The sequence below is a fragment of the Ictidomys tridecemlineatus genome, chromosome 4 (assembly GCF_052094955.1).
Source record: "Ictidomys tridecemlineatus isolate mIctTri1 chromosome 4, mIctTri1.hap1, whole genome shotgun sequence".
NCBI classification, from domain to species: Eukaryota; Metazoa; Chordata; class Mammalia; order Rodentia; family Sciuridae; genus Ictidomys; species Ictidomys tridecemlineatus.
The window spans coordinates 208027694-208049610 of NC_135480.1; the positions used below are offsets into that span (position 1 = coordinate 208027694).

Genomic DNA, 21917 nt, shown 5'->3' on the forward strand with positions numbered 1-21917 from the left:
GCCCCTGGTGGACACCAGTGATTTCTTAAGCCCTGCTCCTCATCCCCGGGGAGGGGTGGCGGAGAGGGCCCTCCTGTGCCAGGGCTGTCGAACTGTATTTCCTGGCCATGTCTGGGCACCGGTTCAGGGCAGCTGATCAAGTATTAGAGAAAAACACCTCCAGGCTTGGAGATGGCCAGGCAGTAGTTCTGATTGTGCCTTTGTCCCTGTGCTGGAGCTGAGGCCCATCCAGTGACTCTGTAGTAGTCTGCTAGAGTGTCCCTTCAGTGTCTGACGTCAGCCATGTGACAAAATGAGAGTCACATTTCCTACCTGCGCCTAGTATCAAGAGAATGAAAGATGGCTTTGAGAGCAGCCTTGTCCTCTCTCCCAGGGGACCAGGCTTTGTGTTGGAGACACAGTGCATGGCAGAGTCTGCTGGCTTGGGCACATGGCAGGAGGGTAGGGGGCAGCCCACCTGCCTTCCCTGGGCCTCCAGGGCTGCGGGCTGGTGAGATCTCTGCGGTGTGTAGTGGTGACCGTGGCCAGCAGGCAGTCTGATGCCATTGTGGGTCTGATCACTGTTCTCTGGGTTCTGTGGTGGGAGTCCTCCTGACACTCGGTGGTCCACTGGGTAGCTTGAGGTTTCCATTTAGGAATAAGCTCACTACTTCCCACCTCTTGGACTCCCAGACATGAGCTGGTGTCAGTTGGCCTGCAGGTGGACCTTTGCAGGTGGCCAGTTGCTGTGTGTTTATTATTTTTGGTTAAAGCAGTGATTGGTCTCCTTGTCTGTGAATGGCTGGAGTCCACCCATATGCTGGAGAGGGTGGGTTAAATCAATGCCGAGCCCACTGTGTGCAGGAAGGAGGCAGAGACACACACAGGCCATGGTGTGCAGTGAGCAGAGAGAGGGATCCCAGGATCCTGGTGGACAGTCCTGCAGAAAGCCAAGAGAGCAGCCGAGTGGCTGGCCAGCCAGAGGACACTTGGGGGTTGTGTCGTGTAGCCCCAGCTCTTTCTCTGGACACATATGTAATTTGGGGCTGGTGTTTCTGCAGGAGGCAGAGCCTCTCACTGCTATCCCCGTAGAGCCTACAGCACAGCATTTCACAGGCAAATGGGCCACTTCTTAATGAAAGTCAGAAGAGTTCCAGAGAATTCTACCCCGTCCAGATGGGTCCACGAGGACAGCTGAGGTCCCCTTAGCTCTCAGCTGGGAGGTGGCTTATGCTTCTCCCTGGGGGCCCCTGGGGTGAACACACACCCCAGTGTTGCCGTGGCTGGTTCAGGAGATGGAACTGCACCTGGGGATGCCGGGGATGGACCACTGGGGTCCTTCCTGGGGAGGGCAGCTAAACACCATCTGGATGCAAAGCAGGCCTCACACCCCCGCTGGGCAGGAGGTGCCCCATGTGTGGAAAAGCTGCCTGAGAGGGCGGTGACTTGCCAGTCCATGTCCTGGGAGCCTCACACTCATGCGGTCTTGAGGCCGGCCAGAAGCCCTCTGGAGGGTCCGGTCCTGGGGCGGGCTGTCTGGTCCCCCTCGGAGACCAGGACAGCCGTTTGTGGAGGTGCAGCTCCTGAATGCACGGGTGCCTTTGGGACATCCTGCTGTTGATGCCCTTCTCGTGGGCTGCCCAGCGAGGGCGTGCTCCACCGCCTGCCTTCCACAGCTGTCCGTTCCTGTGCACGTGGCGATGCAGAGGGTGCTCTGAGTGACAGAAGCCCCTTCCCTGCCCAGCTCCAGCTGCAGTCCTCCCCGTTTCCTCCTTGAATTCCTCCAGGCGCACCTCAGCCCTCCAGCCTGCGGCCTTTGCTGATCTCAACCCACTGTCATGCCTCTCCCTTCTCTGGGCTGGGTCTCTGGAACATTCTATGCTGGGCCCTTGCATTCCCTGTGCTTGTCCCGTGTTGTTCGGGTGGGTGGGTCTTCTGATCCCTCAACCTGGCTGCAGTGGGTGGACTCTGATCAGCCCCCCCAACTCCCCATCTGCAGGGTCCCCCTGGACGTCCTGGTCTTCCTGGGGCCGATGGCCTGCCTGGTCCTCCGGGGACCATGCTCATGCTACCTGTGAGTATCCCTGTTTGTGGGTGCGCAGCAGGTGGGCCCTGGGAGGGGGAGGGAGGCAGGGTGCTGTGCTGCTTGGGGGCTGGAGGGCGGGTCAGGCCTCTCCCTGGGACCTCCTGATCACCTGCTGCAGAACCAGCCTGGGCCCAGGGGGATGCACAAGGCCCAGCAGCGGCCTTCCCTGCTGCTGCCAGCGTTGGGGCCTTTGCAGTAGCTTCAAGGGAAGGGCTTGTGACCCTGACTCCTGAGTGACCTCTGGAGAGCAAGCCGAGGACCCTGAGGAGATGCCTTGGGGTGGAGCTCTGGCCACAGTGACCCAGGGAGGTGGGGCTGGGCTGCCCACCTGAAGGAGCCCCTCGGCCTCCTTGTTGGTCCCTGATGTCCCTCAGGCCTGACAGTGTGGGCCTCGGGACAGGCTCACGTGGAGGAGGGGAGGATTTGCCCTCGTTGAAGAATCTCCAGGGGTCTCTGGAAGAAGGACCATCTCTGTTTAGCCCCAAATGCCTGTCACACGTGGGGAGACCCAGTGGGGCCAGGGGTCCTCTCTAGGCCCGCTGGGCTGGGCCCTGTTCATGGTGCCTTTGGCTTTCCTTGCAGCAGCGAGGGGCTCTAGGTGCCAGGGTGAGAAGCTGCCCAGGCCAGAAAGGGTGTGGCAGATGCAGGGAGGGTCTGGGGTGTCCCTGGGGCTGAAGTGGCAGGTCTGGCAGGGTGTGGAGCAGAGCTGGGTTGGGGGAGGGTTTGGGGCTAGATGCCAATCCCGGGCCTCCAGGCCTCCACGTCACCTGAGAGGCCCCTGGCCCCCTCCTGGGCTCCGGGTCCAGCAGGGATGCTGCATTCGTGCACCCGGGTAACCCCTCTTTGAACTCCTGCAGTTCCGGTTTGGAGGAGGAGGTGATGCGGGCTCCAAAGGCCCCATGGTCTCCGCCCAGGAGTCCCAAGCCCAGGCCATTCTCCAGCAGGCCAGGGTGAGTAGCTCCGGGTGCCTGTGAAGGGGACAGCCCGGCCCCCAGGGTGAAAGCAACTGGGTGACTGGATAGAGCCTCTGCTCTTGCCCGTTCACAGCCCTGGGTGGGCCTGGTTCCCCGTGTTCAGCTGGGGAACTCCAGGGAGGTTTCTGGGGTTCCTTGTCTACGGCGAGGGTTGAGGGCTCATCAGACCCAGTGTGCCCTGTTTGCAGATGCCTGCCTGTGTGCCAGGCCCTCCCTGGGCTCTGGGTGTGGGAGAGAGACTTCACAGGGTCTGGGCAGGGCCCTTGCTGGGGACGTGCTTCTTGGCCTGTGCTAGGCCCTTTGCCCGGTCAGGTCCTGAGGAGCAGGGTCCGCCAGGAGCCTTGCCTGTCTTCGGGAGTTAGCTAGTTAGTGATCTGCAATTTTAGTGACCGTAGTTACTGATGGCCTGTGATGGTAGGGAACACTGCCCCTTAGGGCTGTGTGGCCGGTGGAGGGAGTGTGCAGGGCAGCCCACATGGCCCCGATGGCACAGTGTTTATGTGGCTGCAGCTTGCTCTGCGGGTGCGGATGACCAGAGCACTCAGCTGATCACAGGACCGTCTAAGCAGCCAGAGTTGCTGTGCAACAAATTGCCGAGTGTGCTCTTCAGGCCTGGCCAGTGTCACCCGGGGCTGGAGTTAGTGGCGTGGCCTGCTTGGCCGGCCTGTCCAACTGTGGGTCTAATTAAGGCCAAGTGGGCGATGGGCTTAGCAGGAGATTTTATAGTGTAAAAAAAACTTCCGGAATTAAAACAGTGTGTGTGGGACTCACAATCCCGCAGCAGAGGGGCACTTTGGCCAAGCAGGTTGACCTGTGCTGTGGCAGGTGGGAGCCACGCGGGGGGCCGGGCAAGGGCAGAGAGCCCAGGTAGCTAGGCTCCCAGCTTGCCAAGAACCTCCCAGCCGCTGGAGAGCACCTGGAGTGCCTCCGCGGGGAGTGGAGCCAGTGGGAGGGCCTCTCCTGCTTAGCCCAGAGAGGGAGGCCTCGAGGGGCCAGGGCTGAGACCAAGTCCCTGTCCTTCATGGTGGGTGCTGAGAGCCTTGAGGAGCAGGGACCTTGCCTGCCAGAGCCTCCATCCTTCCCTGTCCCAGCTGTCCTTTCTGCCCTCGGCTCTTCTTTACCACGTCCCCTTCTCTTTGCAGCTGGCGTTGAGGGGACCAGCTGGCCCTATGGGTCTCACGGGGAGACCTGGTCCCATGGTGAGTAGCTGGCAGGGCGGGGGGGGCAGGAGCTGCATGGGGGCTTTGCCTGTGTCTCAGGGGAGATGGTGGGCAGCTGTGTAGCCATGTAGCATGGGTGACCCTCCAGCCAGTGCCCTGTGGCCATCAGGGATGAGTGGCCTCTTGGTGCTGCTCCCCTAGGGTGGAGTAGGTGACTCCAAGGAGCCTTGGGTGCCTGGGAGCCCTGCGATTCCTGGAGACAGCCCTGCCCCCATCCCGAATGGGAGTATCCCAGAGGAGCCCTGTGGGGCAGAGCACAGCTCCGAGCTGCTCTCCCTCCTTCCCCTCAGCCACCGTGGGTGGGGTGGGCAGACCCTTTGAGGGACAAGGGCCTGCTGGGCCAGGGGGCCAGGGCATCCTGAGGCCAAGCCTGCACTCCTGAGCTGCCCATGAACAGGCCCGAGCCTCAGTCTTCGGGGGCTCCCTCCTTCCCGAAGCCATCTCAGAGTCAGGGACACTGGTGTGGAACCTGGTCCTCTGCAGGGCCCTCTCAGCCCCAGATGAGCATGGCTTGTGTGCAGAGACACTCAGGGCTGGTCCGGGCTGGCCTCTCACGTCCAGACTCCAGCCTTGAACTGGCCCACAGGTGTGCACACTCCGCCCTGAGCTGGAGCCTGTAGGGAAGAGTCAGGTTCATCCTGGGGAGAGAACCCTCTCCACGAGCTGCGTGGCTCCTGTGAGCCCAGCCCTGGAGCCGTTCAGCCTGGGAAGAGTCTGAACAGCAGCAGTTTGTGCCTCCCGGGAGTTGCTGTCCCCCCTAGTCGGCTGAGGCAGAGCGGCTGTGCGTGCTGCCCCTGGGACATGCCGCGCTGCTCCACACGCTGTGTGGGCCCTGCCCTTCCCCTCCTGCCCCTCACCGCCGTGTCTGCGTGCCCCTCGTCTGAGCATGCACTGATCCTGAACTCTCTCCCTAGGGTCCTCCTGGGAGTGGAGGTTTGAAGGGCGAGCCCGGAGACATGGGGCCTCAGGTACGTGGGAACCCATCTCTATTCCCAGGGGGGCACCCCTGGTTTGCTGCTAGTACCCTGATTGCCACACGAGTGGGACTTACCGTGTATTGATGCAGCATGAGCAGAAGCAGCTCTGACTTCTGTGGTGGCAGGCTGGCTTGTTGTCCCCAGCCCTCACTGGGGGTGTGACACCAGTGCCCTGTCCCTGAGCTGCTCACAGAAGCAGCTGGGACTGCAAACCTACACCTGGGTGATGAGCACAAGGACAGGCTTTGCTTTTCCCTCTGGAAAAACGTGGGCTTGCTGCTGACCCTTTGTCCTCTGATCCTGGCAGGGTCCCCGAGGTGTGCAGGGTCCACCTGGCCCGGCAGGGAAGCCTGGGAGACGGGTGAGTATTTGGTGCTGGTAGCATGTGGCTTGGGGACCGCAGCTTTGCCTCTGATGGAGCCCGCAGTGGGGTTGTCCCCTCGGTGCCTGAAGGAGTGGACCAGGCTCTGCTGCTGGGCTGGTCGTGCTGTCCACTCCCAGGCTGTACCTGCCGTGTCTGGGATGGAGGCAGCTCACCTGGCCCTGCAGCCCAGCTCTGTCCTGCGGACGCTCATCTGCTTAATGAAGGCCATTTCCCAGCCTCGGGCAGCTGGGGTGCCATGAGCCACGCTGGCCAGGGCCTCATGTCTCGGGCAGCCTCTTGCTCCAAAAGTGGCCATGCTATGGGGGAAGTGTCCAGGCACCTGCTCAGGCCTTCCGCCTGCTAGTTTTTCCTCTTCTCCTGGGATTTTGTGTGGAGTGAAGTGGTCCTCAGGACCGTGGCTACTGAAAGAGGGCACGTGGGCAAGCCGGGGAAATCCTCGCAGTCCCGTCAGGCTCACAGATGGACCTTGGTTCCTGTGCTGCCGGTGAGCCAGGGGATGCGAGTGGCGCCATCAGGCCTGTGCTCTCCAAGGTGCTGGGGCTCCTGATGGCTGCCGTGGCTCCCAGCACACAAGGCGGACGAGGGTTGACCCTGATGGTTGTGACCTCCTTGCTGGCTGATCCCTTCGCAGGGCCGTGGGTGTGTGCATGTGTCTTTGGAGGTGCCTGAGCCTCAAGAGAAGAGAGGAGGTGGTGGCCAAGGGGCTCTGGGCTGGTGCCTGCTCCCGAGGGCCTGAAGGGCCTCTTGAGTTCTCTGCCAGCATGGCTCTGGGGAGCATGTCCTTGTGGGTTGCAGAAGCTTCTGGACATTTTGTAGGGCAGTGTCATGCTGAGAAATCCTGAGAACTGTTATGATGAGTCTCCCTTGATTTCTAAAACTGTTTAGAAATTTCGGGGGACGCTCTGATGGGCAGGGCATCTGCCGGGCAGACGCACCCGCCCCAGGCCTTTTGGGACAGGTCTCACCCTTGGGCAGCTCCTGGCTCCCTGTTCCCCTCCCTGGGACAGGGGCAGCCATCTCTTTGGGGTCTGCTTGGGTCTCTCTCCTCTTCCCTCGGACACCACCTTTGCTGTCTGTGGCACTTGGAGACCCAAAGCTGCTGCTGTCCAGGTGGGTTTTGATTGGCGGCAGCTGCCAGACCATGGCCCTGTTTGACCAAGGGCGCATGGGAAATGGAGAAGAGGGCCACTGCTGGGCTAGCGCCTTTGTGCCGAGCCAGCTGGTGTTGCTCGTTAGTGAGCGGAGCTTGGCAGAGTTTAACAAGGCTGGCTGAGCCCCTGGCCCCTGTGGGCCTCTCCCCGGTGTGACTGTGGGGCCTTTGTAGTGGACCCTGGAGGTGCAGGCCCTGCCCTTCAGCCCCATGGCCAATCAGGTAGGCTCTGTGGGCATGTCCATGGCTGGAGGTCATGATTTTAGGAGTGGCCAGCAGGGGCAGAGTGACTGTGCTTTGGGGTCGTTGTGTGGCCTGAGTGAGATGTGTCCCCTCTGGACCTTTTTCTTCCGTGGTCAGACGGACTAGCCAGACAACCCTTTCCCTGCGCTCCGAGAGGGAGTGCTGTGCAGCTAGTTGGTGTGGATGGTTCCCAAGCCCACGGGTGGATGGTCCCTAGACCCAGAGAGACAGGTGGCGTCCTGCCCCTTTGGCAGTCAGGACAGTGAGACTCAGCCAGACAGCACCCTGTTTTGAGTGGTTGGGGTACAGCGTGGCATAGCTGGGGGGCTTTGGCCTATGGCAGGTGCCCCTCAGTGGTACCCTGGGCCTGGCAAGGGCCTCAGTGGGACGCCCACTCCTGGAATCGACAGTGTGCCTCCTCTGTTCCAGGGCCGAGCTGGGAGCGATGGAGCCAGAGGCATGCCTGGACAGACAGGCCCCAAGGTAGGCCGCCGCCCGCACCTCGTGTGCCCCTGCGCCCCGCCATGTTGCGGACAAGCAGGCTGGTGTGTGATCATGGGGAGGGCTCATTTGGATCAGACTCGCTGGCTTGTCTAAGTTGGGCTGGTGGGTGACTTTAAGGACAAGGGTGATGGCTGCAGCCATTTTCTGGGGACAGCTTGCTCTTTTTAAGGGGGTGCTGAGCAGGGGAGGTGTGGGATCCTGGCCACGAGAACCACTGTGAATGTGCAGGGGGCTAGGCCACCCAGGGACATGTGTGCCCCGAGGTTGTCAGAGGACATACGGACTTTCTTCTCCACGGAGGAGCCACGGTGGGGACAGAGTGTTTGGAAGGGGAATGGAGCCTGGTCAGGAACGCCAGGTGCCCTCCACACTGGTGGCCCTGAACCGGCAGAGCCCTTACTGCCTCCTGAGAGTCTGAGCCAATGAGATGCTGTGGGCTTCCATGCCCTGGGGCGGAGAGGATCCGAGTCTTATTGGATCTGTCTCCATAGTTTATGGTGTTCTTTCCTCAACAAAATTATTGAAAGCTTAAAATATCCTACACTTGACCCCTGCCCCACCCTGGGAGACATGGACACTGCTCCCGGCTGCAGGAGGCATGGCCGGGCTGGCCTGGTGCCTGTGGAGTGTGGGCAGCCCTGGAGGCCTGAGGCCGCAGCAGTGGGAACACAGGCAGGTGCCCCCCCTCGTGGGCCCATCTGCAGGGGACTGAGAGTGGACAGGCACACACATCACGGCAGCCACTCCAAGAGCTGCGGTGTCACTGCTGGTGGCCACCCACAGCCCGCGGCTGTCTCCCTTTACAGCCTCTGCTGGTGTCAGGGCAAGAGGGGGCTTGCAGACCCCAAGCAGAGGGTTCCAATCAGTGGGCTGCCCAGGAGTCACCAAGGCTCCTGGTGCAAGGAGCTAGACACTGCAGGAATCTGCCCATGGGGTGGCCACCACTGTGCCCAGCTGTGTGTGGTAACAGTTCTCTTGTCCCCACAGGGTGACCGCGGCTTTGATGGCCTGGCGGGGCTTCCGGGAGAGAAGGGCCACAGGGTGAGTGTTCTGTGTGGGAGGTGGAAGGGTCAACCACAGAGCCCCTTCCCGAGCCCCTTCCACACAATAGCTCCGTTAGGGGGTTGGGTGGTCACCCAGCAGAGCACAGCAGGTCAGCCAGTGGAGCTGAGCCCCGAGACTTTGTCTCTGTGGAGGGAGAGTCAGCCAAAGCAGGGGATTCGTCATGTGTAGTGCATAAGGAGCGGTCCCAGTGGCCCTCACTCAGGGACACGGGGGGCTGGAATCGAGTCTCCCTGTGGAATCCGCGCTCTGTTTAGCTGAGCCTTTCATGCCCTTGTTCCATGAGCTGCTGAGCAAGGACACCTCCCTGTTAGGGGTGGCCTGGGAGGGGGATAGTCACAAGTAGCCGTCTCTGTTAAGGAGGGTTGGGGTCAGGGCCACCCTGGCCGCTGCCCTGGTTTTCTCACCTGCTTGGGGTGGACCTGCATGGTGCCCCCTGTGTCTCAGCAGAGGTTTCTCCCTGACCTGTGCCTCTTTGGAATTTTGCTCATACGTGTGCACACGCGGGCACGCCAGGTCTCGCCGGGAGACGGGCCGTGCTGCCCGTGGTGCAGTGGGAGTGATGCGGTCCCCAGCTGTGCTCTCCAGTAGCCTCGTGAAGATGGGGACGCCTGGCTGTGGCCGCTCTCTGACTCAGTGCCAGTCCTTCTGACTGACGGGCACAGACAGGGCACCAGCTGTGTGTCTGGCCTGATGCCACAGGAAGCCTGAGATGGAGCAGCCTCACGCAGAGCCCCAGGCTGAGGGTGGGTCACACTCTGCCTGGTGTCCAGGGGGCCCTCATGCCTGTGGGCCCCCCAGATGGCCAGGTGCTCAGCTAGCCACCGCAGGCCATCCACTCTGCACACCCAACCTCCGAGGGAAGCCCCCACCCTGACAGGCCTCGGGGCTGGGGACCTTCAGGACCAGAATCGCAGAACCAGGAAACCAGGGCTTGACACCAACTGAGGGTGACCAGCTTGGGAGTGACTCACTTTGACTCTGGTTGACTCCCTAGGGTGACCCTGGCCCTTCTGGCCCACCAGGACCCCCAGGAGACGATGGAGAAAGGGTAGGTGTCCTGTCACATCTCAGCTGCAGGTGCTGCCCTGCTCCCCAGAGAGCTTGGCAGGAAAGCCACAGATGGAGCCCAGCAGCGCCCTGCCTGGGGCGCCAGTGTGGGGAGGGCTGGCGGCGGTGGAGGAGGAGGGGTCTGAGCATGCAGGCTGTGGGGAGGGGAGATACGAGCAAATCCCAAACATTTACTTTGCTTTATCGTCCTGCCCATGCGGAGAGGCCAGGAGTGCCCTTTACCTGTCACAGGTCTCAGGAAAAGCACCTCTAATTGCAGGAGGCAGGTGCCCCAGATCACATGGGAGGGAAGGTGCCAGAGGCCTAATGAGCTCTGCATCCGCTGATGGCGTGTGATGAGGTGTCAGGGGTGTGCAGGAGCCGTGCTGGCTGGGGCGGCTGGAGCCGGAGGGTGTGGGGGATGATTGTCCTCGGCCCTGGGGGGGCAAGTGGCTGCACATGTGAGCAGAGCGAGGGGGGCAGCTCCCCCAGATTTGGGAATACAGGCTGGAGTTGGGCCGGGCTCACGCACCAGAGGTCTCTCTCTGTCACCGCATCCCCACGGGGGCTGGAGGCCATGTTACCCCGTGACAGGGATGCTGAACGCTGCTGCCTTCTGTGCACCTATCGCTAGACAGCCTCTCGGGGGAGGTTCAAGAACCCCGGGAAATGAGAGGTGCAGGCAGGGCACTGACGGGGCCACTCCAGCAGCATTTCTGTCCACCAGCTTTCACTGACCTGTCAGGGCACCTTCTTGGTCTGGGCCTCAGCACAGTCGGCTGTAAGATGAGAAGGAAGAAGGGTCCTTCTGGATGCCCCTGCCTCTTGTGTGCATGTGTGCACTGGTGTGCATGTTCATGGCTGGGTGTGCACGCAGGTGTATGCATACTTGCACGTGTGTGGTATGTGTGCATGACTGTGTGTGAGCGTGTGTGCAGGCAGGCTGTGTGCTTGCATGTGTGGGGAAGGTAGGAGAGAGCAGTGGCCCATGAGGACCAGTGTGCTGGCCTGCGGCTCCGGCTGCGCCTGGGAGCCAGGGGAGCACTCCTGCCCAAAGCCAAGAGGAAAAGGCTCTTGGTGGTTGGCCCCTGGGCTGCTCTGGGCTCTAGCGGAGACCTCAGGCTCCCCAGGGGCTGGCCAGGGACTCTGGTGAAGAGAATCCCAAGATTCTCCCTGATGTCCCTCCTTCCCAGATTCTGTCATTTGCCAGGGTAGCCAAGATCTTTGAATTCAGGGGCCTTCTGCCCTGCTGCTCCTTGCTGTGGCTGAGGCCTGTGAGCTCCTGAGTGGGGCTTTGCAGAGACTCCCTGTCACCTGCACATCTGCGCCCCTGCTGCTCCCAGGGCCTTTCCTGCTGCTACAGGACCAGTCAGCTCCATGTGCTGGAGTTGCCCCGGCCAGTGAAGCCTACTGCATACCAGAGGGAAAGTTGTCTCGGGTGTCCCAGCCTCACAACTTGTCCCTGAAATCCCACCTTCTCCTCCTCCACAGGGCGATGATGGAGAAGTCGGACCCAGGGGGCTGCCTGGGGAGCCTGTAAGTGTGCCAGTGGGCGCCATCTGGGCCTGGTGGGGTGGAGATGGGCTGCACGGGAGGTTGCCTCTGGAGCAGCGTCTGGGGTCTACTGCAGTAAGAGTAGAGAATCTCAGCCTGAGGACAGAGACAGACCCTGGCACTTCCCTGGGAAGGAAAGGAGAGACCACCTTGTGGGGCGGGAGACTCCAGGGAGAGCACACCAGCCTCCCTGCAGGAGGAGGCCTGGGCCCTGGAGGATTGTGGCGGGCATCCAGGGGCATCGTGGCAGGTGATCAGGAACATCATGGTGGAGGCCTAGGGACATCATGGTGGGTGTCCAGGGACATCCAGGTGGGTCTGCACACCTCTGCCATGGCGGGTACCTGGGGACAGTCACAGGGCCTGCATCAGCTCAGGTTCTGATGGGTGACTTTCCCATGGGAGCTTCTAGCAACGCCCTGTCCGACCCCCAGGCAGGGAGCTCTCTTCCCTCAGCGGGCACATGTTTAGGCCCAAAGCAGATTTCCTTAATGATAGAGGGACACTGATTTCTTTTCACTGAGGGTGGCTCCGAAACCTCCCTCATTACCCAATTCAGGCGGCTGTTTGCTTCTGGCAATGTTAATTGATGAGAAATATTGCAAACGCTGTGTAGAGGAGAGTTCAGGGTTGGCCTGTGCGGATTCACTGGGACTAAATTATACCCTGGATGTCTGATTAGCCGCTAAGGGGAATCCATCACACTATTCTCCTTAGCACGCGTCCGAGCGGTGCCTTCTGGGTTATTAGCTTCTGGAAAACATTAATATGACTGGGTATTAAAATAACGAAGGAAACACTGAAGAGGCAATGGACGTGGGAGGATTTCTCCTCTACTGAATTTGGAGAGGTTCTGTTAAAGTTAAGGGTGCCTGAAATCCATGTGGCTTGGCTAAAGTCTCCCTGATTCCACCCCCCAGGGTGGGCGTGAGCCAACCCGTGGCAGACAGGGACTGGACGCTTGCTACTAGAATCTTGTAAGCCTTTCCAGGTGGCAGGTGCCTTGGGGCTATGCCTCCTAGCTCAGGGGACCATGTGCAACTCGGGAGTGAGTGGTGGCCATGGGACGAAATCCTGGGTTCCCAGCAGAGACCTAGTTTCTCCTGACCCTGCTCCCTGCAGCCTTGGACTCTGTGAGACCAGAAATAACAGCTCCTGTTAGTGTGCACTGGGACTCAAGAGAGAGCTGAAAACAGGAACTGGACAAAGTGCTTGTTCAGTGGGGGACAGTGGTGGTGCTTCTGTGGGAGAGGTCTGGTCCTGCCTGTCCCAGCAGGTGTCAAAGGCGATGTCCTCTGTTCCCCCACCTCAGTTCCAGGCACCCACTACCTCTGATTTCCAGCACCAGGGTGGAGAGGTAGGGGGTGAGAGGGGATCTGGGCCAGGCTCCCCAAGACCTGGGTCACCCGCCAAGTACTGGGAGGAGCCAGGCTGTGGGGCCCAGGATTCGTAGGGGCCTGGGTTCAAGGGCTGGGACTCCTGACAACTTTGACCGTTCCTTGCTCTTTCTTGCAGGGGCCACGTGGTCTGCTTGGGCCAAAGGGGCCCCCAGGCCCTCCAGGACCTCCCGTAAGTCCTGTCTCCTCATGTTGGGTGTTCCCATGATGGCTTTGGAGACCCTGCCACCCAGCTGGTGGCTCACTTGGGCACTGGGAGAGCTCATGCAATGTGATCCTTCTGCACAGCTGCCTGCTGCTGGTGTGAGGGGCGTGGGTGGGGATGGAAGCTGGGGTTGCGGCAGGCCAGCTCCTGCCTGTCCCCATCATGTTTCCATGTCCACTCCCTGGCATCAGCACCTGCCGGGTCTTTGTCAGCAGAGCCCCAGGGCACCATGTCCCGAGGGACCTTCCTGCAGCTCCTGTGCATGCTCTGGAAGGAGGCAGAGCCCTGGTTCCCATGGGGCTCTTTCCTGGGGCCTGCCTGAGGCCCTTCTAGAAGGCGCTTGCCCATGGGATACTGGGGCGGCAGCTCGGCTCCCCTTTGGCTGAGGGCTAGGGTCTGGTCAGTGGACCTTCTGCAGAAGGGATTTAGGATCAGGTCTTCTGCCCCCCCGGAGGGCTGCCCTCCCCGTTTCCTCCTCTTGGATGGAGGCCTGGCCCCCTCCCTGGTGCCAAGCGCAACCTCTGTGAAGGTCGGGGGGCTTTCTCCCTGTGGTCTCCTGGAGGGGACGTCAGACCAGGGTCTTGAAGGGACAGGAGGTCGCTCACCCTTGACACCTTCCCTGAGGGTCTTCCCTGAGTTTCCGACGCAGTTTTCCTTTTGAGCATTTCTCATGTACCATGTCTTTCCTTCACATCCCCTGCAGGGCGTAACGGGTATGGATGGCCAACCAGGCCCGAAAGGAAATGTGGTGAGTCTGGGGCTGCCAGGGCTGGGCTTCATGGTGACAGCCCTGGGCACACTCCGAGCCCAGCTGGGGAGTTCTGGCCCTGTCCACAGCAGCTGGCGCTGGGGAGCAGAGGGCCAGACTCAGAGCCCCCAGTGCTAAAAGCTGAGTTGGTGTTTGCCCATCGCATGCTGTTGAAGTCGGGGAGGCTCAGGGGGAGGCCACCTTCTTCCTGTTCTGGAGGAGCTGACGGCAAAGCCATCAGGAGATGAGTCCCGGGCCCTGGTCCTTTCCAAGGGCACTGGGGAACATCAGCAAGACAGGAGGACTAGGCACCAGTGTCCCCGTGCCCTCTGCACTCCTGCTGGGAGGTGTCCGGACGTGTCTGTAGGAGCACGTTGTCTCTGGGTCGAGGGGCCGTCCAGGCCCTACTCTCTGGGGAACCCCCACCTCTTTCTGCCGGGCTGACCCCACACATGAGCCTCTGTGCTGCTGTCAGGAGCTAAGAACACATGGAGAGGATGGGGTGCGGGATGGGGTGACCCCACCCGAGGGATGGGGTGCAGCTCCCTGAGCTCCTCTCAGGGCTTGCTCTTGTTTCCCACAGGGCCCCCAGGGAGAGCCTGGCCCCCCCGGACAGCAGGGTAATCCTGGTGCCCAGGTAAGTGGCCTGGGGACACGGCTCTGGGGCATCAGGCGTGGGGGCTGTGGGTCTCCAGCCAGCGCTCTGGGAGGGACGGACTGAGCTCTGCCCCCCAACTCTGTCCCCACTTTGTGCTGATGGGACTGGAACCGGGTTGGTGCCTGTCAGCGGGAATGGGAAGAAGGCCGGGGGCTCCAGCTCAGCCTTCTCCTCACCTCTCTGGCTCTTCCCACAGGGTCTTCCAGGCCCCCAAGGTGCCATCGGCCCTCCAGGAGAAAAGGTAGGTGGGCCTGAGCTGGGCCCGAGGGGCTTCTTGATGCAGGCATGGGAGGCCAGCTGCCCTCACCGCTCTCCCTGGAATTGCAGAAGCTCAGCCCCGGGGAGGTGACAAGTCAGCCGTGGGCAAGGTCTCGGGCCCTGTCCTGTGCGGACTCCTAAACACACTCCTCCATCCCTTCGTTCACTCACCAGCTCTGCCATGGGGGGCTGGATTTGGCAAGAATAGAAAATACATGACGCATAGTTAAATTTGAACTGTGTCGATCTGAAACTGGGCATCTTGCTTTGTTTTGCTAAATTTGGCAACCCTAAACTCACCACCAGTACCTGCTGAGTCCCGTGCTGGGACTTGTTTCCACAGGGCCCCCATGCCTGGCTGAGGGTGGGGGCCTGGGTCCTCTGCAGTCGGGGGCACGTCCCAGCCTGGGCATGTTGAGTACTGCAGAGCACCTTGACCAACACAGCCAAGAACCATGGCGGAGGTGGGGTGCGGGTGGTTCTGAATGAGCCAGAATCCCCCGAAGGGCTGGTTCCAACCCAGATGGCCACTGGCCAGGGCCCTCTGAGTGTGGCACAGGATGCTGATCAGTGACACTGTGTGGCTGTGGTACCAGGCCTTCGGGGGCCAGGGAGAGGCATGAACAGATCCCCTGGTGTGGGAGTTGCCCTGTCTGAGGAGCAGAGGAGAGCTTCCGGCAGGCTCCCAAAGAGCCAGCGGGTGGGAGGGGGTGTCAGCGAGGGTGGGCGCAGCACTAGTGAGAGTGGGAGTTCTGTTCCCAGGGCTAAACCAGAGCTCTGGCAACAGAGGGAGGAGGGGCTGTCCTTGTGTGCTGGGGGCAGCGCAGAGGGGTGCCTCTGAGCAGGCTGCTCAGCAGAAGAACTTGGGATGCAGCGAGGGCTGGGCAAGCCTAGGGGTGAGGTAAACCAAGGTGTGTCCCCACAGACTCTGTTTCTTCTAGGGTCCGCTGGGTAAACCAGGCCTCCCAGGAATGCCGGGTGCTGACGGACCCCCGGTGAGTAGCCTGCCCACGCTGCCCCACCGGGGCTTGGGGGCTGGGCAGCCAGGATCTGGGAACGACACGTGGGCCCTCGCCTGCCTTCCGTGGGGATGGAGGTTGGTCCCGTTCAGTCTCGAGCTTGATTGCTCAGAACTGCTGGGTTGGACACGCTCTTCACCCTGCTCCTGTGGAAGGGTGGTGGCTGCACCGGTGGCAGTGTCAGCTCCTCACTGGGGTGTGCCGTTTAGTCACCCTGAGTCTGGGACTGTAAAGAGGGCTGGCTGGAGCGACCCCAGCTGCGTGCACATGGTGTGTACTCTCTGGTCCGAGCACAGGGTAGGAGGGCGGTGCACCAGGGTCTAGCAACGTGTGAGCCCAGCGCGGAGCCCGTCCGACACTGAGGGCAAGTCCCCGTGTGGCCACGTTGTGGGGAGGGGAGCTGGGGGAAGTGGGACCACTCAGAGGCCCTGTGTGCACGCGGTGTGCGCCACGCGAGTCCCTCTGCCTCTTCCTGTGAGATGTTGCTGCTGTGGGGTTGGTTTTCTTGTTTGATTTGTTTACCAGGGATTGAACCCAGGGCTCTTAACCCTGAGCCACACCCCCAGCCCTTTTTGTTTTATGTTGAGACAGGGTCTTACTGAGTTGCTGAGGCTGGCTTTGAACTCTTTTCTCCTGTCTCGGCCTCCAGGGTTATAGGCAGGTGCCACCGCACCCGGCTGGTCTGGGGGTTTTTAATAGTTTTCAGCTGATGCTGAAAGAGAGCCTGTTTCAGAAAACAAGATTAGCTAAATTAATTATTTAAGACCATGTATTTTATTGTTTTAATAACACCATTAAAAACTAAACCAAAAAGTTAAATATATCAACCATTAATTGGTTCCTGTTTACTACACATCTGTCTCTTTGCACTCCAGGGTTGAGGATCATTTAGTCCAGTGAATCTAAAAATCCCAAATTGTCCTTTTTTAATCTGAGCAGCGAATTACGGTCACTCTGCTCCACGTGGAGTTTTTTGAAAATATGTAGGGACTTGGCCATGCGGGAGTTCAGATACTATGAGATCCATCTTTACCAGGATGTCATTTGTGAACCCTTTAATTTATGTCTCTATCTAATTGCATTTTCTAAAGATAAAAATGGCATGTTATAAATGATTATAAACACAGCGGTGACGTGGAGTCACCCTCCCGTCTCCCAGGGTCTCTGCGGGCCTGGGGCTGCTCTTGCCTTCTGAGCAGGCCAGGTGTGCTTCAGGCCCCTGCAAGGTGGGACGGGGATGGCCAGCCCATGCCCTGCAGGGAGGGTGCCCCTCCCAGATGCACCTGTTTGGGTCTCAGCCTGGTCCCTGCACCAAAACCTCCACAGAGTGGGGAGAGAGGGCCTTGGACCGTTCCCCTGGAGCCTGCAGGTGCCCACCACCCTGAGCTCTCCAAGCCAGTGGTGGTGCTTTAAAATAACACACAGGGCTGGACACTTGGGTGTGGTGTGCTCACAGTCGGGACCACAGGTGGACGGGAAGGCCCTGGTGGCCCCAGAAGCAGCCTCTCCTGGGTGCACAGAGCGGGGAGATTCGAAAGAGCCTTCCTACAGCAGCACCCGGCTGCCACCCGCCAGGGGCCGTTCTGCTGGGTCTTTGCTTTCCTCTTGGCTGGAGAGTTCTGGTTTTGAAGACAGGGAGATGGATGCTAAACGGTGAAGAAGCAAGAAGCATGTGGAGGCTCTTGCAGCACCCAGGTGCCAGTGTTCAAGCCGCTCTCAGGCCACGGGGGAGCGGCAGGGGCACTGGGTCCCTGAGACAGTATGGAGCCAGTAAAAATCCACTTCAGCTGAACCCAGCAACTCGAGGAAGGCGCACGACCCGCTCACTTAGTCAGACCCAGTGTGCGTGCAGAGAAGATGGATGAGAGCTCCCGTCACAGTCAGCCACGGTGGCTGTGGCTGCAGAAGTCATGAGGGGCCTCCTCCCTTCCCACCCGCCTAATTGTCTACAGTGAATGTATATTACTTTTTAATCAAAAAAAAATATCAAGTGCAAATAATGGGAGCTAGATTATTTCCCATCATGGAAGCAGGGCTCCGTGGGGTGTTGGGTGAAGGCCCGTGCCGGAGGCCCAGCGCCCACCATTTGTTCCTCCTCCTGCCTGCCCTGCCACCGCGACTGGTTTTCCTGGGGAGGGAGGAGCTGGGGCACTGTGACCCTCACTGCCATCTCTTAGGAATGCAGCAGAGGATGGGATACCCGAGGGAGGTGGCACTGACTAATGAAGGATTCCTCCTTTGTGACAGGGCCACCCTGGCAAAGAAGGCCCTCCTGGAGAGAAAGGAGGCCAGGTGGGTACTGGCCATGGCCGCTGATGCTGTGCAGGTCCTGGGCTAGGGTGGGGAGGCAGGGGTACCTCCCGAGAGCCCTGGATGCTCATCAGCAAGCCCTCTGGCAGCTGAGGGACGTCCCTTTGTGGAGAGCCAGCCTGTCCTCCCGTGGGAAGCGGCCACTTTACCCACGGCCTCTTGGGGGGTGCATGTCTTTGGTGGCAGCTCTGTCCTTCCAGGCACCCATGTTGCCTCAGCCCGTCTTGCTCCAGGACCTTCCCTCACTCCCAGACTGCTGGTGGGAGGCGGGGTGTCCCCTCTCATCATGTGACACTACCCGCTGCCTTTGACATTAGGGCAGGGGCCGCTGTGTCCCCCCAGGCCTCTGTGGGGCCCGATGCTGGTGGAAGCCGGGTCCTGTCTCTCGCTGAGGGACCTGGAGTTGGCTGCAGTTTCCCAGGTGCCTAAAGGGAGTTGACGGCTTTTTTCCTTTGGTTTTAGGGCCCACCTGGCCCCCAGGGTCCCATCGGTTACCCAGGTCCTCGAGGAGTCAAGGTGAGAGGCATCTATGGAGCCCCGTCTTCCTGGAGGTCAGGGTCGGGGAGGGCACGGCTGGCTGACTCTGGGGAGCTCTTCTGCAGCTAAGGCTCCTCCTGCCTGGCCCCGGAGTAGCCTGGTGCGCCATCAGGTGGGACGCTGTGGGTCGACAGTACCCGGAAGGGCAGATTCGGGGCAGGGCACAATCTCCAGTCAGCCTACGCACCGCCATCGGTGGGACAGGAGAGTGTCCTTTGGTCCTGTGTGCCATGCTCTGAGCCCAGCGGCTCTCAGACTTCACAGGCCTCAGAGCCTGGGGTGTCTCCACAGGGAAGCTCGGAGAAGTTTCTCAGAGCCGTTTGCATGTTTGAAGGGTGAGAATGGAAGTCTGCCCCCCTCCACAGCAGTGGGCAGAACAGCCCTGGACAGACAGACGTGCAGATGGCCACTTGCTCACTCGTGTTTCCACCTGGAAAATGCCCGCAACCTCGTTAGGCAGGGCACAGAGCCCCCGCAACATGGACAGCATGGTCCCACTGGCCCGCCAGCACTGGCCGGGTCTGCTTGGCGCTGTGTGGTTTAATCAGCAGAGGCTTGAGTTCATGCGCTCTCTTCTTTTTCTACCTGGGCAGGGGGCAGATGGCATCCGTGGTCTGAAGGGCACCAAAGGTGAGAAGGTGAGTATCTGCTCCTTCTAGCTGAGAGCCCAGCCTGACCAGAACAGGATCCGGCTGGGTGACCAGCATGTCAGCACGGCCAGCGGAGGAGGTGTGGCTTCTGAGTGCCAGGGGCAGCTGAGGCCACTCTGCAGGGAAGTGTGCATGCACCAGGGGAATGCATAGTTGAGGGCAGGCCCGGGGTCCCCTGGGTGCATCCTGGAGGGCCCGTGCATCTGGTTCACGCCTCTGCCCACGGGCTTGGTAGTTAGGGTTCTTCCCGGGCAGCCCCCACGGCTGCAGAGGTGCGCACTCCTGCAGCTGAGCTGGGCCAGGCGGGAGTGGGCTGGCGCTCGGGTGCCCAGGCTCAGAGGGCGCTGCCAGCCCACAGCCCTGGGCAAGCACACACACGCCCACACGTGCGATAGCACGCCCAGCGTGAGTTAGCACAGAGCCCCCGCTCAGCACGCTGCTCTGTCCCGTGTCATGGGTCAGATTGGGCACGGGTCAGATTGCATCATTCTGGTTAGTAAACATCTGAGATGGGCCACTGTACGTGCTGGCCGGGGTCAGTGCTCGGGGACCAGCAGTGGCAATGTCCTCAGCCACACGCAGTGGTGGGCTCACCACATCTGTCCTCTCAGTTCTGGACAAGGCCCAGAGCCACCTTCCAGACCTGTCCCATGGATGGGCTCCAGGGCTGCGTGGCCCTGGTCCCTCCCATCATGGCCACCTGTTCTCTGGTGTCCTCCTTAGAGGTTTTCCACAGGGACTTTGCCTCCCTTGCGGGTAGCCTGTGAGGCTTCCCAGGGTCTCGGACCTGGGGCTGGAGGGCGGAGAGGCTGTGGGCAGGAGCTCAGGTGGCCTCTTCTCTCTTTGGGACAGTGCTCATGCCCCGCTGCTCCTTGCTGGGCCCCTGGGGGACCTGCCATGTCACTCACGTTGGCACATCAAGGGCTGCCACTGGACCTGAAGTGACAGGGCAGTGGAACCACGGTGGCCCGACCCAGCCCGTGCTCTCAGTGGGCTGTCCTCAAGAAGGACAGGCAAGGCCCGCACAGGCCCAGCTCCCTCCAGAACACACCTGGGCCAAGGCAGGACTCCCTGGTTCCAGGGGATTTGGGGCTGCTGAGCAGTTTGGCCCAGGATGGTGCCTGCAGACACCCAGGGCCTTAGGGACAGGCACAGCCCCCAGCAGGGTTCTTGTCACAGCCCAGGTCTCAGAATCCCCATCCCCCCTAGTTCCTAAGGTGGCTCTGTTGTTTTGAAGGTGGCCTCCTGGAGTCCCAGCTTTGTCCTACCAGCAACAGGGATGCTTGGGAGGACGTGACTGAGTCACGTGGAGGCAGCCATCTTGCCAGGACAGTCCCTGGGCTGTCTGTCCTTAGGGGTGCGGGAAGGGGTGGGAGGGGACGTGGGGACTGTGGCCCTGGCACTCCAGCCAACTCTGCGGCCACAGCTGGCCAGCCGCGGGCACTGGGTGAACACTGGATGGGCGCCTCGGGGCCCGCTGGGTGGGAAGTGGGCCGGTCTCCAGGCGGCGAGGCCGACCCTCAGGCTCCCCGTTTGCTCCTCTTGGGTCGAGGCCCCGCCCCCTCCCTGGTGCCAAGCGCAGCCTCTGTGGAGGGCGGGGGCTTTCTCCCTGTGGTCTCCTGGAGGGGACGTCAACCAGGGTCTTGAAGGGACAGGAGGTCGCTCACCCTTGACACCTTCCCTGAGGTCCCCAAGTGCACAAGTGGCACAGCTCACGTAAAAGCCAGGGTTGCCTTCTTCTCGGCTTCTGGTGACGCTGGTTTTTATTTGCCACGCCACCAGAGCAGCCCACGTCCCCTCCTCAAGTGTCCGCCCACTCACCTGCTCCCGGCCTTCAGTGCTGAGAGGACACAAAGCTGCCCTGAGAAACAATGCCCGTGGCTGGGGCTCGCTCAGCACAGCCCTGGCAAACCAGGTCGCTGACCTCCAGGCCGCAGCCTCAGCTGCCGGGCGCTGAGCCCGCGGAGCACCCTTCACAAGGCCGAGCACAGGGCCCCCCGTCCAGGCTCCCGCCACAGGTCTCCGTGCCAGTGAGGGGGTGGGGCAGCAGTGCCAGGGAGCGGGGGCTTTGCTCTGGGTTAAGGCCAACTCTCGTCCCCTCCAGGGTGAAGATGGCTTCCCTGGATTTAAAGGCGACATGGGCATCAAGGGTGACCGGGTAAGTGTCCAGCTAGGGAGAGGCAGAGTGGCTCAGGGTCCTGGGGAGGGGTGCGGGTGTTTGTGGCTGTGGAGTGTCTTCTCAGAATGGAGGTGCACCTCTGTGGGGACTCCTGGTCCTGAGCCGGGGTGGTCTGAGCCCTGGAGCCGGGCTCTCTGCAGTCCTGCTCACCTCGCCCTCAGTTTCCAGCTTGGAGGCTGGAGTGCTGTCCCTGTATGACCCTGGGGACAGGATGGCTGTGGACCACCCCTCTGCCCTGGGTCCCACCCAGGTGGGTCCACGGGGACTTGTTACTTCCTGGCTGATCCGGTGGGTTATGGAGCAATTTGTGACTGCAGGCAGCGAGATGAGTGGCCAGGGAGAGGAGAGCGAGGTTATGGGAATGAAGCAGTCGGCGGAGTACCTCCCCAGGCCACAGCCAGTCACCCGCAGGGCCACACCCTGCTCAGCCCTTAGAGCACCCGGCGTGGCCCTGGTGTTGGACAGTCTGGTGCTGGCCCTGCGGGAGAAGCCCCAACAACCTGGCTGCTTCTCTGTGACCCAGCTCTGGGGCAAGGTGTGCGGAGAGCAGGGCTCGCAGGTGACAGGCACCGGGCCGAACGCCGGCTGTGCTGTCACATAAGCAAGGAGAGGGTGTAGGAGTGACCCAGAGAGGGTTTCCAGGTAGTGGCCACTGCCTGGTGGCTTCCCAACAACTCCAGGCCGAGTCGGAGCCCAGGCAGAGGGATGAGCTGCCTGTGCTCAGGGGCCATGCACACGTGGCTGACCTCATCGCTGACGTGGCCTGTCATCT

At 61.1% G+C, this 21917-nt stretch overlaps 1 protein-coding gene across 3 annotated transcripts in view; it reads left to right on the forward strand.

The window, feature by feature from the left end:
* Col5a1 (collagen type V alpha 1 chain) overlaps positions 1-21917 on the forward strand; it is a 121534-nt gene that overhangs the window by 54564 nt on the left and 45053 nt on the right. For all 3 annotated transcript variants that reach the window (XM_078048642.1, XM_078048643.1, XM_078048644.1), the window contains 18 exons: positions 1979-2053; positions 2923-3015; positions 4182-4238; positions 5174-5227; positions 5544-5597; positions 7444-7497; positions 8506-8559; positions 9578-9631; positions 11122-11166; positions 12700-12753; positions 13490-13534; positions 14118-14171; positions 14389-14433; positions 15392-15445; positions 17717-17761; positions 18242-18295; positions 18910-18954; positions 21071-21124. In XM_078048642.1, the coding sequence (XP_077904768.1) occupies positions 1979-2053; positions 2923-3015; positions 4182-4238; positions 5174-5227; positions 5544-5597; positions 7444-7497; positions 8506-8559; positions 9578-9631; positions 11122-11166; positions 12700-12753; positions 13490-13534; positions 14118-14171; positions 14389-14433; positions 15392-15445; positions 17717-17761; positions 18242-18295; positions 18910-18954; positions 21071-21124 (990 nt within the window). The remainder of the gene's footprint in view (positions 1-1978; positions 2054-2922; positions 3016-4181; positions 4239-5173; positions 5228-5543; positions 5598-7443; positions 7498-8505; positions 8560-9577; positions 9632-11121; positions 11167-12699; positions 12754-13489; positions 13535-14117; positions 14172-14388; positions 14434-15391; positions 15446-17716; positions 17762-18241; positions 18296-18909; positions 18955-21070; positions 21125-21917) is intronic.